At 39.4% G+C, this 15,733-nt stretch overlaps 1 protein-coding gene across 6 annotated transcripts in view; it reads right to left on the bottom strand.

Moving 5' to 3' along the window:
* Positions 1 to 312: 312 nt before the first annotated feature.
* The window catches only part of tns2a (tensin 2a), a 121,475-nt gene continuing 106,054 nt past the window's right edge, over positions 313 to 15,733 (bottom strand). For 5 of the 6 annotated variants that reach the window (XM_063016141.1, XM_063016142.1, XM_063016143.1 and 2 more), the window contains 9 exons: positions 13,907 to 15,174; positions 13,171 to 13,302; positions 10,008 to 10,103; positions 9,278 to 9,355; positions 8,991 to 9,068; positions 7,580 to 7,748; positions 5,401 to 5,469; positions 4,047 to 4,076; positions 313 to 1,628 (listed from right to left, as the gene is read on the bottom strand). In XM_063016141.1, coding sequence (XP_062872211.1) covers positions 1,487 to 1,628; positions 4,047 to 4,076; positions 5,401 to 5,469; positions 7,580 to 7,748; positions 8,991 to 9,068; positions 9,278 to 9,355; positions 10,008 to 10,103; positions 13,171 to 13,302; positions 13,907 to 15,174 — 2,062 coding nt within the window. In that variant the 3' untranslated portion in view covers positions 313 to 1,486. The remainder of the gene's footprint in view (positions 1,629 to 4,046; positions 4,077 to 5,400; positions 5,470 to 7,579; positions 7,749 to 8,990; positions 9,069 to 9,277; positions 9,356 to 10,007; positions 10,104 to 13,170; positions 13,303 to 13,906; positions 15,175 to 15,733) is intronic. The other variant, XM_063016139.1, reaches the window with a different exon arrangement.

Below are 15,733 nucleotides of genomic sequence, written 5' to 3'. Positions count from 1 at the left end.
TATTACTACCCTCATAAAATATTACTGTCACTGTTACCATTTTTATTGTTGTTACTATTTATTATTATTTTATTTTTACATATCTGTAACTATTTTGTATATATTGTACTATTTTCCTATTATTCTTTTTCCTAAAACTGTAATTAAGTGGGAGCTTCCTTTAACTCTTAAATCTTGTGTAGAGCTGACCCTAAAAACCAGTACAGAGCTCCCACTACTGACCGGTGTGGGCATAACAACTGTAAACTGGTTATGCATTAGCATGGCATTTCATGACTGAAACAGGTGGGAAAAAATCACTTACATTGTATGAAAACTTTACATTTCTTTATTATATTCATTTGTATTCAATATGCAAAAATAGCAGTTAAAAATCCATTTCATATAAAAGTTTCCTTCCATTAGATCTTTTTTCACTCTCCATGTAAGCTGCATGTGAGAATATATTACTACGTACAAAGGTCAAGAAAAGAGTGCAGTACATTAAAGCTGGAGACATTTCTGTCTCTTAAAAAGCTCTGACTGATACATGCATAGAAAATGTATAAGATATTAAACATGACTGAATAAAGCTTATAAATACAAGAGTGCTTAGCAAAAGATTTGCTTCTTTTTACAATAATGTAGCCAGAGCATAAAATACATTCTACATTTTAATAGTGAAGTATAAACTTACCCTGGTTGTTTTAATGTGGGTTGATTATATAAAAAGAACATTAAAGCAAGGGTGTTTTAGGCCACTTATGTTTCATTTGTGTACTGACCTGATAGGTGAAAGCTTATAGTAACAACTGTGTTTCACTCTGTTAATAAGGTGAATCTGTCTAAAAAAAAAAAAAAAAAAAAATACACAACCTTTAAACTTTCTATAAAAGTATTTACACTCTGGTAAAATCTTTTCTAGTCTGGTACCACACTGTGTGGCTGAGCTGTACTCTCTACTTATATTCATATTTTTCACACACCTGTCAATATGCCGTATCCACTTTCTTTCCCCGCCAATTCGAATCAAACTCGGACTTTCTTAGACGTGCCACTACTCTCTGTGTACCATGTTAGATACCCATGGTAGCTACGCTTCATTTCAATAAACAAAACACAGTGAAATTAGTAGTGAAAGCCACTGCTCGTTTAAAAAAGTATGTGAAATAAATCTAATTACAGCTAATTGTCAGATATAAAGTTAATACAATACCATGTATGTGTATATCCTGTAACTGTATGAACACTGTTATATATATATATATATATATATATATATATTGTACTGTAGGAAGGAATGAATGCTTGCTGATATATTCCTCTGTCCAGTAGTCATTTTTTTCTCCATTTTTTTAAAATGACATCACCAGTATCACTTTACTTATATTCAGAATGATTTGGTTCTTGTTCTTTGTAGATACTTTGGTCACTTCTTGGGCATTGTAATTATGTGATTAAAATGTCAACAACGTGCTCTTTCTGCTTCTCTTCTTTATCTTCATCCTCAGCGCTGCTGTGAAGCCAGCATTACTTTGTTGATGAAGTTAACGATGGCCGTGGCCGGCTGCTCGGGGTCAAGCTCGGCAAACAGGTGACACATGTTCTCTGCCACACTGCCTGGTTTCTTAGCTACGAACCCAAACACTCTGCAATGCAAGAGAAGAGAACGAAAAACAAGGATTATGCATCTCAGTAAATAAAGTGATGTATGTACAATATAAAAATATTTATTATTGTTATGATCAAGTGGCTGATTTTTTTTTAAATCAAAAAGCTGTTTCTGTGTGGCCACTTCATTCTTATCTAACTACTTCTCATCCGAATATTTGCAGAATCTGAACAATTAATATCCTCAGTTCCCAAACCATTAAAAAGTATAATTAATAAAGAAAGGTAATGTAACACAGTGATAAACATGCCTCTGTCCCAACTTTGAGTGTGTTGAAGGCATCAAGTTCTAATTTTGTTTATATTGACAAAATACAATGTACTGTTGGTCAGTAAAACATTGGCAAACATACAGTGGTGTTCAAAAAAATAGCAGTGATTTTAAAAAAGCGAATTAAGCACAAAATCTTTATAATAACTTTTATTTCCATAAATGCAAATGCACTGAAAATACTACACTTTCAATTCTAAATCAAAACATTAACAACATTTAGCCAGTTTGTGTTCATCCTTTACAGAAAGTTAAGAAAAATGAGTATTAGGCTGTTCAAAATAATAGCAGTGCCAGCATTTTTCTTTAAAAACTCAAAAAAATGTATGTATAAACTGAAAATGTTTGAGGTTTCACTTTACTTTAAATTACTGAACTAATATTTAGTGGCATTACAATTGTTTCCGAGATCTGTGTTGCATGGAGTCGACCAACTTCTGGCACCTCTGAACAGGTATTCCAGTCCAGGATGATTAGACTACATTCCACAGTTCTTCTGCAATTTTGGGTTTTGCCTCAAAAAAACGTGTTTCAGATATCAGAACACAAGTTCTCTATGGAACTGAAGTCAGGGGATTGGGCTGGTCACTCTATTACCTTAATCTTGTTTGTCTGTAACCAAGATGTTTTGGGTCATTGTCATGTTGAAACACCCATTTAGGGCAACATAGGGCAACATGATCTCCTGAAGTATTCTGATATATTTAAACTGATTGACACCCGTTCTTCTGCAGAATGAATGCCGTCACCAACTGAACTTCTCACTGCTATTATTTTGAACAAGCCCCTTTCAATCAATGTTTCGATTACTCAGAATGAGCAGCATGCATGTTCTAATTGTTGGGTTTGTTTTGTTTTCATTACTCTACTATATTTTCAAGTGAATTTTTTTGCTATGTAGAAATATCACTTCTACTTAAAACAGTGATTTATCAGGTTAATGGTGTTGGACTGCTATTTTTTTGAACACCACTGTAGTTTTCCTTGTACTTTTCAGTTAAATAAAGGCTGAAGTGAATGAGCAAAACACATACTCTTGTTTTTAATGCACCTTTTTCAAAAACAGGGTTTATAAGCAGACTGTGTACTTTTTGTCCACAGGCATTTCTTGGTCAATTACAACCCCAAACAAAAACAGCACTGGCACCCAACCCGCCCAACAAAAACAAACCAAAGAAATTGAGCAACTTTCGTCTTTTAATGTGAACATAGTGTTACAGACTTGAGTACAGTACAGTTCAGACTCGAGCCTTTACTGTATGCAAAACTATCACTTTGCAGTATAAATATACAAAAAAAATCAAATGCCAAGGGCTACAAAATGGCTTAAACCTGCTCTGAACGCAGTTTATTGTAAAAAAAAAAAAAAAAAAAAAAAAAAAAAAAAAAAAAAAGACAAGGACGTGGAGGTGGAAGATGGTAAAATGGTATTTAAAAGTGTTGGAAAGCTGACAAAATAAAAGTAATGGAATGGAATGTCGTCCACACAGACTATTGGCTATGTCTGAGGAGAGGGATGGCCAAGGCTCTGTAATAGATTGGTGCCCTGTCCACAGTATTCCTGTCTTGCACCCAGTGTTTTCCAGTGGAACCAGACCAGCTATGACCCTGACCAGGATAAAGTGATTGATATGAATTTTTTTTTCAACTTTTTTTCCCACTTTATGTTTAGTTTATTTTCTAGGATAATAGTTGTATTTATATACTAATAACAGGGCATTAAACACTCAATCATTTTTGTAATAATAATAATAATAATAATAATAATTGTTAGGCTTTGTTGAATCAACAGGTAAACTTTGTAAATCTTAAGCATAAAAAGATCAATGTTTTTCCCTAATAACTTAATACACAAAACCTTATTGTGGCTTTTGAGTGAGGGCAACATCTGAGTTAGAGTGGGGCTAATGGTATTAATTACTAGTTCAAATAAAAATTGGAAATAAATAGTCTGGAAAGCAATGATCACCATATTCATTCCATAAACAGGCATAGAAGATTAAAAAGGAGAACATGGAACAAGATGCCATGCACATATCCAGCTTATTTCAAACCACACTCTCACACACAGACACAAATCACGTCCACAACAGAAAACATAAAAATGTTCACACTAAGCACTTACTTAGACGTCTTGTTGTCGGAATTATTCCACCTAGGGCAGGAGGGGGAGACAGAGACAAACACTCAGAAACGGACTCGCACACTTGCACACACAAAGCTTCAGGAAAGTGCACATAGACAAGCTCTGTCTCACTGTCTCTCTCACACACACTTTAAGGCTGTATTTAAAATCTTGTTTACAGTACAGTGAACACACTTCATGCAGGACCTTTAAAAAGCCAATTTTAAATAAGCCAAATCAGTAAGATGCTCTATCATCGATTTGCAATGTTATTAAACAGGCCTGCAATGCCAACAAGAACACACGCAAGACTGCTTGCATCATGCATAACCATGCAGAAATTCATTGTTTACAATCAGTTAAAAGAATTGTAATATGAATAAAAAAACATTTAATAACCCACAGGAGTATAAAGCAAAACAAACGATGTCACAATATTCTGTACTTTTTAAATTGGAGTAAGAACTAACATTAACAATCTGAACAATGTAATGATTTCTTGTGATATTTAAATCTGTAGACTGACAAGATCACTCAAGGATATTCCAGGACTGATTCCTTAACCACGCTTGGAAGTGTGCTTAGCAATTTTCCCTGGAAAATACCACTATCACCAAGGTTCAGTTTTGGTCAATTCATGACGCCAGTAACACGGTCAAGATTATTAGTTCCTGCAGCAGAAAACATCATCACTGATGATGCTTGACCGTGCTCATAGTATTCTTCTGATCATAAGCCTTTCCTTTCTTGCACCAGAGAAACCCACCCATTCATAAGACCAAATGATTCCAATTTTGATCTGATGTCACTCCACAGAACTGTCCCCCAGAACGTTTGAGTAATACTCCTATGGTTGCCTCAGACATATTTGTCACAGCCTTCACCAAATCATCCTCTTAGTGTTTTGCAGTAACACAGGGGTTTTTCTTTCATGACCAGGCAGGTATTGGAACTTCTGAACAATACTCCCAATGGTGCCTCTAGGAATGGTCAAGGTAATGCAAATCTTTTAATACCTTATGTGCTTCTGGTGTGATGATTGATCTGTCAGCTTTTGTGACAGCTCCTTAGTTTTTATCATGGTTGTAATACACCTTGAACACTTGAATCTCTGAATGGTGTTTATATAACCCATCCCAGCTGAAGCAAATAAGGGGTTGTTAGTGAGTTCCCAATTGTACATTATTTATTTTCATTGCAATTCTTCATTTATTCTTTGTAAAAACTTCATTTATTAGAGCAAAATCTAGTTTTTGGGGGGGTTAAACATTCTGATTGCAACTGTAAGCATAACTATTGCCTGTCTGAAGTTGACATCAGTTCTGTCTAAGCAGTGTGTGCAGCATACACTCACCTCCTATCCTGCGGATCTACACAGCTAAACGTCACACTGTTAACAGGGTAGTGCCTTCTGAAAAACACCCTACAAAGGCACAGAAACATACCATCAGCTAAACACACACTGAGCCAACTGGTTAACTAATACTCTATGTTATATAATTCCATGCTAGCAAAAATGCCCTCAATAAATCACCAACAATTTCACAAAAACACTACCTCTATATAACACAGGGTTTTGTTGTAATTTCCTACACTCTATATTGCTGTATATGGACAGCTGACCATAAAATTGATGGACATCCTTTTTCAAAACCATGAACATAGAAACCACTGACCCTCTAAAGCAGGGGTGGGCAAACTTTTTGGCTCAAGGGCCACACTGGGTTTTAAAAATTGACAGACGGGCCAGGTGGGTGTGGAGGTGGGGGTTTGCAACTAATATAAATTCACATTTAAACCTTTATTTTCATGATTAAAGGATGAATTTTTGAATATAAATAAAACACATGCGTGAATGTGATTTTTTTAAATGTATTTTTTATCATTTTTATCTTTGTTTCTACTTGGTGTATCGCCTTCTAAACAAAACCAATTCAGCCTTTAAAGCAGCACTTTCAACATAAGTTAATAACGTTTTAAACCAGTCAAGTGGTTTGATCATGCTGGGGTGATAGTAAGGTTGCCAACCGTCCCGTAAAATACGGAATCGTTCCTTATTTGGAAACTAAACGCTGCGTTCCGTATTGAACTGATACGGGACGCGCTTTGTTCTGTATTTTTTATCAGTGGGAGAGAAATGCAGCAGATTAGACTAAGACAGGGCGATATGTATGACACAGAAGGAAACTGCTGCTGTCGTGGGAATTAGAAAGCGTTTGGTTATTATTATAAGTAGTGATCACTTTTAGTCTTAGTAACGCCGTGTGTGCGCAGGTTATATCAGCATAACAACCTGTTTATTACACCGCTGTTTGAGTAGCGCAGTGGGCAGAGCGCATCGCTCATGTTTTTCCGCCCTAGGTTCGAATGCGGCTTAGGACCAAACTAAAGTAACGCAGGCAGGGCCGGCGCTATATGGATTATGTAAAAATATTGTTGCACTGTTGTTACATGATTACATGATGTTCTTTATGGATGTTGTTTTGCCTAAAACATGGTTCTGGTTTATTATTATAAAGAATAAAAATAATAAAAAACAGCCGAATCAATGTTCCTATGACAGTGTGAGACACGTTATATTTTTTATAGGTGCAACCCTAACTGCCTGGCGTGCGCCATCTAGTGGAATCAATTGAAACGCAAGTTTAGTGCAGGAAAAAGTTTAAATTAATGCGGTTTTAAGACAGTTTTGTAAATACTCAGCGGGCCAGATTAAACAGCCTAATGGGCCGTATGTGGCCCGCGGGCCGTAGTTTGCCCACCACTGCTCTAAAGCATCAAGGTCAAGCACTGATGTTAAACGTGGCCTTGGTTAAATGAACATTTTAAAGGTGTTTATGGAGGCCAGTGGAGTTCCTTTACACCAAACTAAAACATTCTTCATTGACATCACAACAACAACTGGACTCGAGGCAGGAAATTCCATTTGGCAGGCTGATGGATGCCAAAGACCAATAAGAGCAGTTATTTTTGGCAAAAGCCAGAAAACATTTCCTGTTCCAATGCACTGTGCAAACTTTGTTGGAGGAGGAATAATGGTCTGGACACAACTATCACATTGTTTTGGCATAAATAAAACAATATCCATAAAAAAACTACTCTGAAAGTAATCCGTTAACGGTGTGGAAAAACTAGACCATAACATGGATATTTTGAAAGAATTAGAATAAATATATATCACTTATGCATGTCATGTTCTCCTGTCCATATGGATTTGCTGACATAATAGTAATTCATATTAATAAAGTGTAATGTTTGATTATTGTATAATAAAAAATATTATATTAAAGTGACCAATAACATATATAAAATACACTACATGGTTAATTACTGAGTTCAGATTTTATAGTCATAACTATTGCTAATAGGTATATCTGTAAAAATCAATTCTATAAAATAAATTATGTGCTTATAGGACTATCATGCACATGGTTTTGGAATGGTATGCTCAACAAGCATGGTTAGAGCATGTCCACACACTTTAGCCAACTGGTGTTTATATTGAATGAAAAGTACAACATTGTGGGCAGTACCTTCGCTGGCTGTCAGTTAGAGTGATGCCCTGTGTCGACACTTTAAAGTGCACTACAGTAGCTGGTGGCCGGGTGCTTTGTGACATCATCACCCCTGTTGCTTTGGCTACTGCCTGTGGTCCTGTCAGAGACTCCGTCTCTACTGAGCTCAGGTACAGCACATTACATGCTAAAGAGAGAGAGAGACAGAGTAAGACAACTGGAACAGTGAAAAATAAAGGAGAAATATTAATGACTAAAAACTATTTAGATGCAAAATTAAAAAAAAGTAAAAAGGCAAATAGCAATACAGGTGTCAGTAGCAGTAGGTGTCACTGGCAAAATTGTTTTGGGGTACAAAATATGTTTAAATCCAATGACCAACACTGGAGGTGACCGAGTGGCGCTACCGTTGGGATCCAGGATTCAAATCCCAGCAGGTCTACTGAACGGTCGGGCATCTACAAACAGACATGACTGGCTAGGTCTGAGGTGGGTGGTATGAGGATGGTTTGGCATCCTGTTCGGGGTGTGTTACTGTATTGTCTCCAGTGATTTTGGGGAAACCAGACCCACTGCAACCCTGACAAGGATAAAGAGGTGGTAAAAAACACCACTTGTACTGCTGTACATTGATTGTTCCCGATCTTAAAACCAAATTGAAAAAGACAACCTGATAAAACACAAACAGTTTAAACAATCATTTCATTTATTAAAGAATAAAAGTTATTCAGCACCATCTGACCCTGTGTGAAAAAGCATGTGTACCCATAGTTATTCACCTAAATTAACCTACTAACCTAAACTGTACAATATGTCAGTTTAATTAGACTACACACAATACTTTGGTGAATTACAGTACTGTTAATTAACTGTACTGTTTAAAGGGTCTCTACAAAGAACACACTATGCACCAATCAAAAGTTTGTAAAATATATAGTAGTCTAGAAAAGATTACGATACAATTTCAAAAATTCTGGAACTTTATCAACCACAGTAAGAACTGCTTTTTCCAAATAGAAAAAAAAACTTTAAACTGAAGCAAATCTCGAGGAAAGTGGTGAAACCACCAAAATACCTCCAAGGGCACATTTAGGACGTCACAAAAGAACACAGACCAACAGCTTAGGACCTGAAGGCCTTGCTTGCTTTAAAAAGGGTCAGTTTTTATGAAACACACTGGGGAGAATTTGCATTAATTTTAGAGCTGAGTCAAAGTGGAACTATTTAAAAGACCCTGGCCCCATTACATCTGGCAAGAAGTCACAACATTCCACAATAAGAACATTACATCATTACACCAAATTACACATGGTGGTGGAAGTGTAGTAATATGGTTTTTGCTGAAAGGTGGTATAAAAAGAGAATGACTGAGAAGATAAAGGAGTACAGATAAAGGTAGAATAGTAAGAAGAAAGTGTTTGAACCGTACCTGCTCCCTGTTTTAGTAAATCTGCTGCTGTGCTCATGTTGCTGGCAGGCTGCACCTCCAGATTCTCGACTATAGGATCTGTCAGAAAACCACCAAAACAGCTGTATGAACATGACTTCTCTGGAAATGTCATTAGAAAGCCTGTAGTCCAGCACATGTTCTGAATAGCTATTAACTGTTACTTTGATATTTGGTTATGCTGGACTTGGCATGTCCTACAATAAAGACTGGATTGTACATTTATACAGCGTTAGCAAACCATGTTCATTTGAGCAGTGCATGTTTACCTTTGTCAGGGATGCGGAGAGCACAGGGCAGAGAAATTGGTGTGATGGAATGCTGATACACCAGTGCTGAAAGACTCCCTGTCAACAAGAAAACATACACCCAGTTCATTTAATGGTGTTCAACTCTTACACACGCACACAAATAAGTGATGGAACACTGTCAGTCTAACAGCACTGTGAAAACAACTGATAAGACAGTTTTTGGGATTTTTAAATCCAAAACTGTAACAAGCCCACCTGCCATACAGCTCAGCAGGGGTGCGGATTACAGTAGAATGCCATGCCACTAATGGCCAGCAGGGGGCATGGAAGCTCAGAAGACTGTCAATGCAGGTTTCATTAATAAGCAGTCTCTGCAACTCATTGAATAATTCAGGCCTTATATTTTCAGCTATTTTAGTCTGTGAATATGCTTCTTACGTTTAAATATAAACAGATAAAGAACATGTATCACAAAATAAAATTATGTACTAGGCTGTGCAGAGTACTAATAAATAAAATCAATTATTGACCACAGATTATTGACCACTTAGATCTTTAATTGTTGCCACATAAAATTTTTCTCCATTCCATGTTTGAGAATTCTGATTACAACTGCATTGCTGGTTTGCATATTTTAAATTGTTTGAATTGTACCTATTTTGTGTGGTAAACAAATATGCACTCAAACAGCAACCAAACAGTCAAATGCTAGCTAAAAACAATGTGTTAAAAACAATGTGTTGCTTACCGAAGTGGGGTTCGTTTTGGCAGCCTTTGATCTTTACCCCTCGTGGTCCAGTTTCAATCAAAAAATGTCTGACCAGTTGTTCCATAGGATCTCCACCTATCCAGAGAATACACAGACACTTAAAAATGACACATAACAATCATCAACAATGCTGTGGCATCGCTTCAGAGCAATCTTTTACAAACAGGTGCTGGTGCAAGAATAAGTGTACTGAGAGTCTCTGGTGACACGGTTGCATCAGTGAAGCTTTCAGCTAGTCAAAACAAATGTTCACTAGAAGTGCTTGAGGCAAGTCTGCTTTCAAGGTTACAGTGGGTCTAGAGTAAAGCCAAACACTGGGTGCAAGGCAGTAATCCACAGGGCCTCATTCACTTACCTGTCTCACTGACTTATGCCTAGAGGCATTTTAGAGCAGCCAATCCTGCAACCTGCAAATCCTGATGTTATGTTTTTGTGAGGTGGGAGAAACCCCATGGGAAACATCCATGGACACAAATATCAAGCAAAACATTTGACAAAAAATTAAACCAAGTTCCATGGGACTCTAGGGTTAGAGACTGATTAAAGAAAGTACAGTGGTACCTTGTAACTCGAAAACTTTAAAACTCAACATTTTCCTTAAATTCGACTTGTGTGTGACTACCACTTTGTTCAGCGCTTGGCCTGAGCGGTGCAGTAAAAAGTAATCAAAGTGCGAATATGAGACGAATATGCATTTGTGTGAAATAACCATCAAATTCACCCTGAAAGCGTAAACATGTATGTGTTCTATGTGTTCACTTTCAAACTTGTGTTTTAGCTCGGGGTTCTGAAAAATGGTAAGAATCAGCTTTTACGCTTACTGTTAAAAAAGCTCAATGTATTAAACCTCTCTTGATTAATACTGCTCATAAGTTCCCTCCACTATAAATTTCCTCGCTTGTTGTTTTAGTACAATAAGTCAGGTTAAGCTTTGTGCACCACCACACTCCATAGGAAATAACGGCACAACCAGCGCAAAAGCAGCTTCGCATGTAAATGCGACCTTACTGAACTCGCTAAGGGATACAGTATTCCAAGATCAAGCATCTCCACAATTAAGAAGCATAAGAAAACAATTAAGAAGTAAAAGTAAAGTGCAGGTTTATTGTAGTTCAGTGTTTTTATATTATATTTGTGTTATTTTCAGTGTATAAGTGTCAAAAACAACCCCATTATTTTACATCTGCCTAAAATATATGAAGTTCCACAGGACCATTTCTCATACAGTGTATCACAAAAGTGAGTACACCCCTCACATTTCTGCAGATATTTAAGTATATCTTTTCATGGGACAACACTGACAAAATGACACTTTGACACAATGAAAAGTAGTCTGTGTGCAGCTTATATAACAGTGTAAATTTATTCTTCCCTCAAAATAACTCAATATACAGCCATTAATGTCTAAACCACCGGCAACAAAAGTGAGTACACCCCTAAGAGACTACACCCCTAAATGTCCAAATTGAGCACTGCTTGTCATTTTCCCTCCAAAATGTCATGTGATTTGTTACTAGGTCTCAGGTGTGCATAGGGAGCAGGTGTGTTCAATTTAGTAGTACAGCTCTCACACTCTCTCATACTGGTCACTGAAAGTTCCAACATGGCACCTCATGGCAAAGAACTCCCTGAGGATCTTAAAAGACGAATTGTTGCGCTACATGAAGATGGCCAAGGCTACAAGAAGATTGCCAACACCCTGAAACTGAGCTGCAGCACAGTGGCCAAGATCATCCAGCGTTTTAAAAGAGCAGGGTCCACTCAGAACAGACCTCGCGTTGGTCGTCCAAAGAAGCTGAGTGCACGTGCTCAGCGTCACATCCAACTGCTGTCTTTGAGAGATAGGCGCAGGAGTGCTGTCAGCATTGCTGCAGAGATTGAAAAGGTGGTTGGTCAGCCTGTCAGTGCTCAGACCATACGCCGCACACTACATCAAATTGGTCTGCATGGCTGTCACCCCAGAAGGAAGCCTCTTCTGAAGTCTCTACACAAGAAAGCCCGCAAACAGTTTGCTGAAGACATGTCAACAAAGGACATGGATTACTGGAACCATGTCCTATGGTCTGATGAGATCAAGATTAATTTGTTTGGTTCAGATGGTCTCAAGCATGTGTGGCGGCAATCAGGTGAGGAGTACAAAGATAAGTGTGTCATGCCTACAGTCAAGCATGGTGGTGGGAATGCCATGGTCTGGGGCTGCATGAGTGCAGCAGGTGTTGGGGAGTTAAATTTCATTGAGGGACACATGAACTCCAATATGTACTGTGAAATACTGAAGCAGAGCATGATCCCCTCCCTCCGGAAACTGGGTCGCAGGGCAGTGTTCCAGCATGATAATGACCCCAAACACACCTCTAAGACGACCACTGCTTTATTGAAGAGGCTGAGGGTAAAGGTGATGGACTGGCCAAGCATGTCTCCAGACCTAAACCCAATAGAACATCTTTGGGGCATCCTCAAGCGGAAGGTGGAGGAGCGCAAAGTCTCGAATATCCGCCAGCTCCGTGATGTCGTCATGGAGGAGTGGAAAAGCATTCCAGTGGCAACCTGTGAAGCTCTGGTAAACTCCATGCCCAGGAGAGTTAAAGCAGTTCTGGGAAATAATGGTGGCCACACAAAATATTGACACTTCAGGAACTTTCACTAAGGGGTGTACTCACTTTTGTTGCCGGTGGTTTAGACATTAATGGCTGTATATTGAGTTATTTTGAGGGAAGAATACATTTACACTGTTATATAAGCTGCACACAGACTACTTTTCATTGTGTCAAAGTGTCATTTTGTCAGTGTTGTCCCATGAAAAGATATACTTAAATATCTGCAGAAATGTGAGGGGTGTACTCACTTTTGTGATACACTGTACATCCTTATGGGAATACCTTGAAACTCAACGTCTTTTAAACTCGCCACTCCCAGAACCAACTAAGGTCGAGTTTTAAGGTACCACTGTAATAAACAAATATTTAAATCCTACATTATTAAGGTTATAACATGACACTAGCTTTTTCCTTGTTTCTGTTTCACAGATCTGTTTAAGTACTTCAGGTGCAGGTTTCCTGTGCAGACAGTGGTTATGCAAGCAAAGAAGGGAACATGTTTGAGATAGGAAGTGTCTGCTTTCCGCACTTAAGACAAACTGTACCTTTGCCGGCATGGTTGTTGACATTGGGCGGTGGTGTGGCCACTTTAAGGGCCAAACCATAGGCCCCCTGGAAGGAGTTACTGTCCCTGATGAGGAATGCACCTGGCTCCTTTTCCTTCAGAGCTGCAATGGCTGTAGAGGAAATAGTAATGAATAAACTTCAAATTTTAATATTTAAGGCATATGTTTTCAACATCTGGAACAGCTGGAAAAGCTAACAGCTGTAAAGAACTTTGCTTAATACATGTTAATCTAACAGTTTGTTCAGTAAACCATAGCCAATGAGAGAAGCAAGGTGTCACTGTCAAAATCGGTATAAAAACCAAACTCACACCCCATGCTGACAGGAAATTTGTCTGAATGTAGGTGTATTTCAAGAACCTCAAAACAATCCTGGCTGTCATTAAAAGCTGCTGGAACATGGAGAACACTGTCCACAGTCAAGCAACTTTTACATTGAGATGAGCTTAGGGGCTGGTATGCAGTATGTGAAAGAAGCCTCTGCCCCAGAATAGGCATATTGTGGTTAAAATTTGTTGCTGATCACATGAACAAAAAAAAAGTAAAAGCAAGGCTTCATTATTACATGGCAGCCTACATGTTACATGTTAAGATTCAAGAGATTCGAGAAGTCAAACTCTCTGCAGTGGAGGGCTAGTGTATTACATTACACTGCTACATTACGATTTTTAAATAAAAAGATAATATTATATCCGAAACATCTTCTCTGACTCACCTTGCTCTCTGGATATTCCTGGTTTGTACCAAAAACGGGAGCTGTCCTGCACAAACTTCACGCTGACCCTGCTGCCAGGATCACCCTCTTCAGGCCCCTCGCTCTGCTCGGACAAAGCCAGCTCTCCTACCAATGGCGAGAATGTAACATGGTGTTGACCAGATGGTGGTTGACTTGTTAACCCCCTTAGGGTGCCTGACCTGCCATTAGGTGAGCCTGGCAGGCTTCCCTGGCGGCGTTTCTCTGGAAGTGGTGGCTGATCTACAGAACTGGTGCCTGAAGTAGCAGATGGTGGACAGCAAGTTGACGAGGAGGGGAAGGCATGGGAGGAGTAAGCATCAGAGGAGCTGCAGGTGGTATCTGGCCCTCCATGTGAGGCAAATTCCGGGCCCAACATCAGCTTCCTTCCCAGAGTGGCAAAGCCTGGCACAGGAGGCTCTGAGCAGGAGGGGGCTTCCAAGCTGCACAGTGGATGTTGAGGTGATGTGGGAACTGATTTTGTGGTCTCTGGTTCAGGAGATGATGATGTTCCATTGCTCTGAGGATGGAGTAGAGCAGACTCAAGTGTGATTTGTGGTTGGATTTGTGGTTGGCTTTGTGAGAGAGGCGGAGACACAGAGTGCAGAGCTGTTTGGTTTTGGGTTTTGATTGGCTGAGGAGCTTCAGTGGAGAAACTAACTTCCTTGATGTGGCTGGTGCTATACTGCTGGTTTGCAGGAGTTGGGGACCCTGGGGCAGAATGATCTGATGGCACTGGGGCTTGTGAGTCAGAGCTAGCTGTGGGTGTTACTGGGACAGAGTGTGTGGAGTTCAGTTCAGGAGGGGCAGCGTGTATTAAGATTTGTACAGAAGAAGTAGAGGAATGTGGGGAGATGACCTCAGGATGGGTTGAGTGTGTGGAGATCTGCTGTGGATAGGGGGACTGTGAAGAGATTTGCTGAGATGGGGAGGGACTTGTTAAAATCTGCTGTGGAGGGGCAGAATGAGCCGAGTGCTGCTGAGCAGAAGAAGAATGTGCGGAGAACTGATGAGGAGGAGAGGAGGAATGTACAGAATGTTGCTGAGGAGGAAGAGACGAGGAGGAGTGAGTGGAGTGCTGCTGAAGAGGGACGGAGTGTGTCTGAGTATTGCAGGAATACTCTGTGGATGGACTTCCTGCCTGATGAGACCCTTGGCCACATTTTGTGGAATTTTGCTGGACAGCTAAGTTTGTCCTCTCCTGCCCGAGTTGCATGGTCCTGTCAGTGCTGGATTCCAATGATTGGGGACTAAAAGGAAAAAGGAGAAAATAAAATCTGGTGTCTAGAATGAAAAACATACTGAAGTGAATTTATGAACTGAAAATACACAGATCAGGCATAACATTATGACCACCTTCCTAATATTGTATTGGTCCCCCTTTGCTGCCAAAACAGTCCTGACCCGTCGAGGCATGGACTCCACTAGAACCCTGAAGGTGTGCTGTGGTATCTGGCACCAAGATGTTAGCAGCAGATCATTTAACCCCTGTAAGCTGCGAGGCGAGGCCTCCATGGATCGGACTTGTTTGTCCAGCACGTCCCACAGATTCTCGATTGGATTGAGATCTGGGGAATTTAGAGGCCAAGTCAACACCTCAAACTCGTTGTTGTGCTCCTTAAAACATTCCTGAACCAGTTTTGCTTTGTGGCAGGACGCATTATCCTGCTGAAAGAGGCCACAGCCATCGGCAAATACCGTTTCTATGAAAGGGTGTACATGGTCTGCAACAATGCTTAGGTAGGTGGTACTTGTCAAAGTAACATCCACATGGATTGCCCAAAGAATCACACTGCCTCCCCCGGCTTG

This window comes from Trichomycterus rosablanca, chromosome 19, assembly GCF_030014385.1.
Source record: "Trichomycterus rosablanca isolate fTriRos1 chromosome 19, fTriRos1.hap1, whole genome shotgun sequence".
Taxonomy (NCBI): domain Eukaryota; kingdom Metazoa; phylum Chordata; class Actinopteri; order Siluriformes; family Trichomycteridae; genus Trichomycterus; species Trichomycterus rosablanca.
This window is presented reverse-complemented; position numbering and strand designations above follow the sequence as displayed.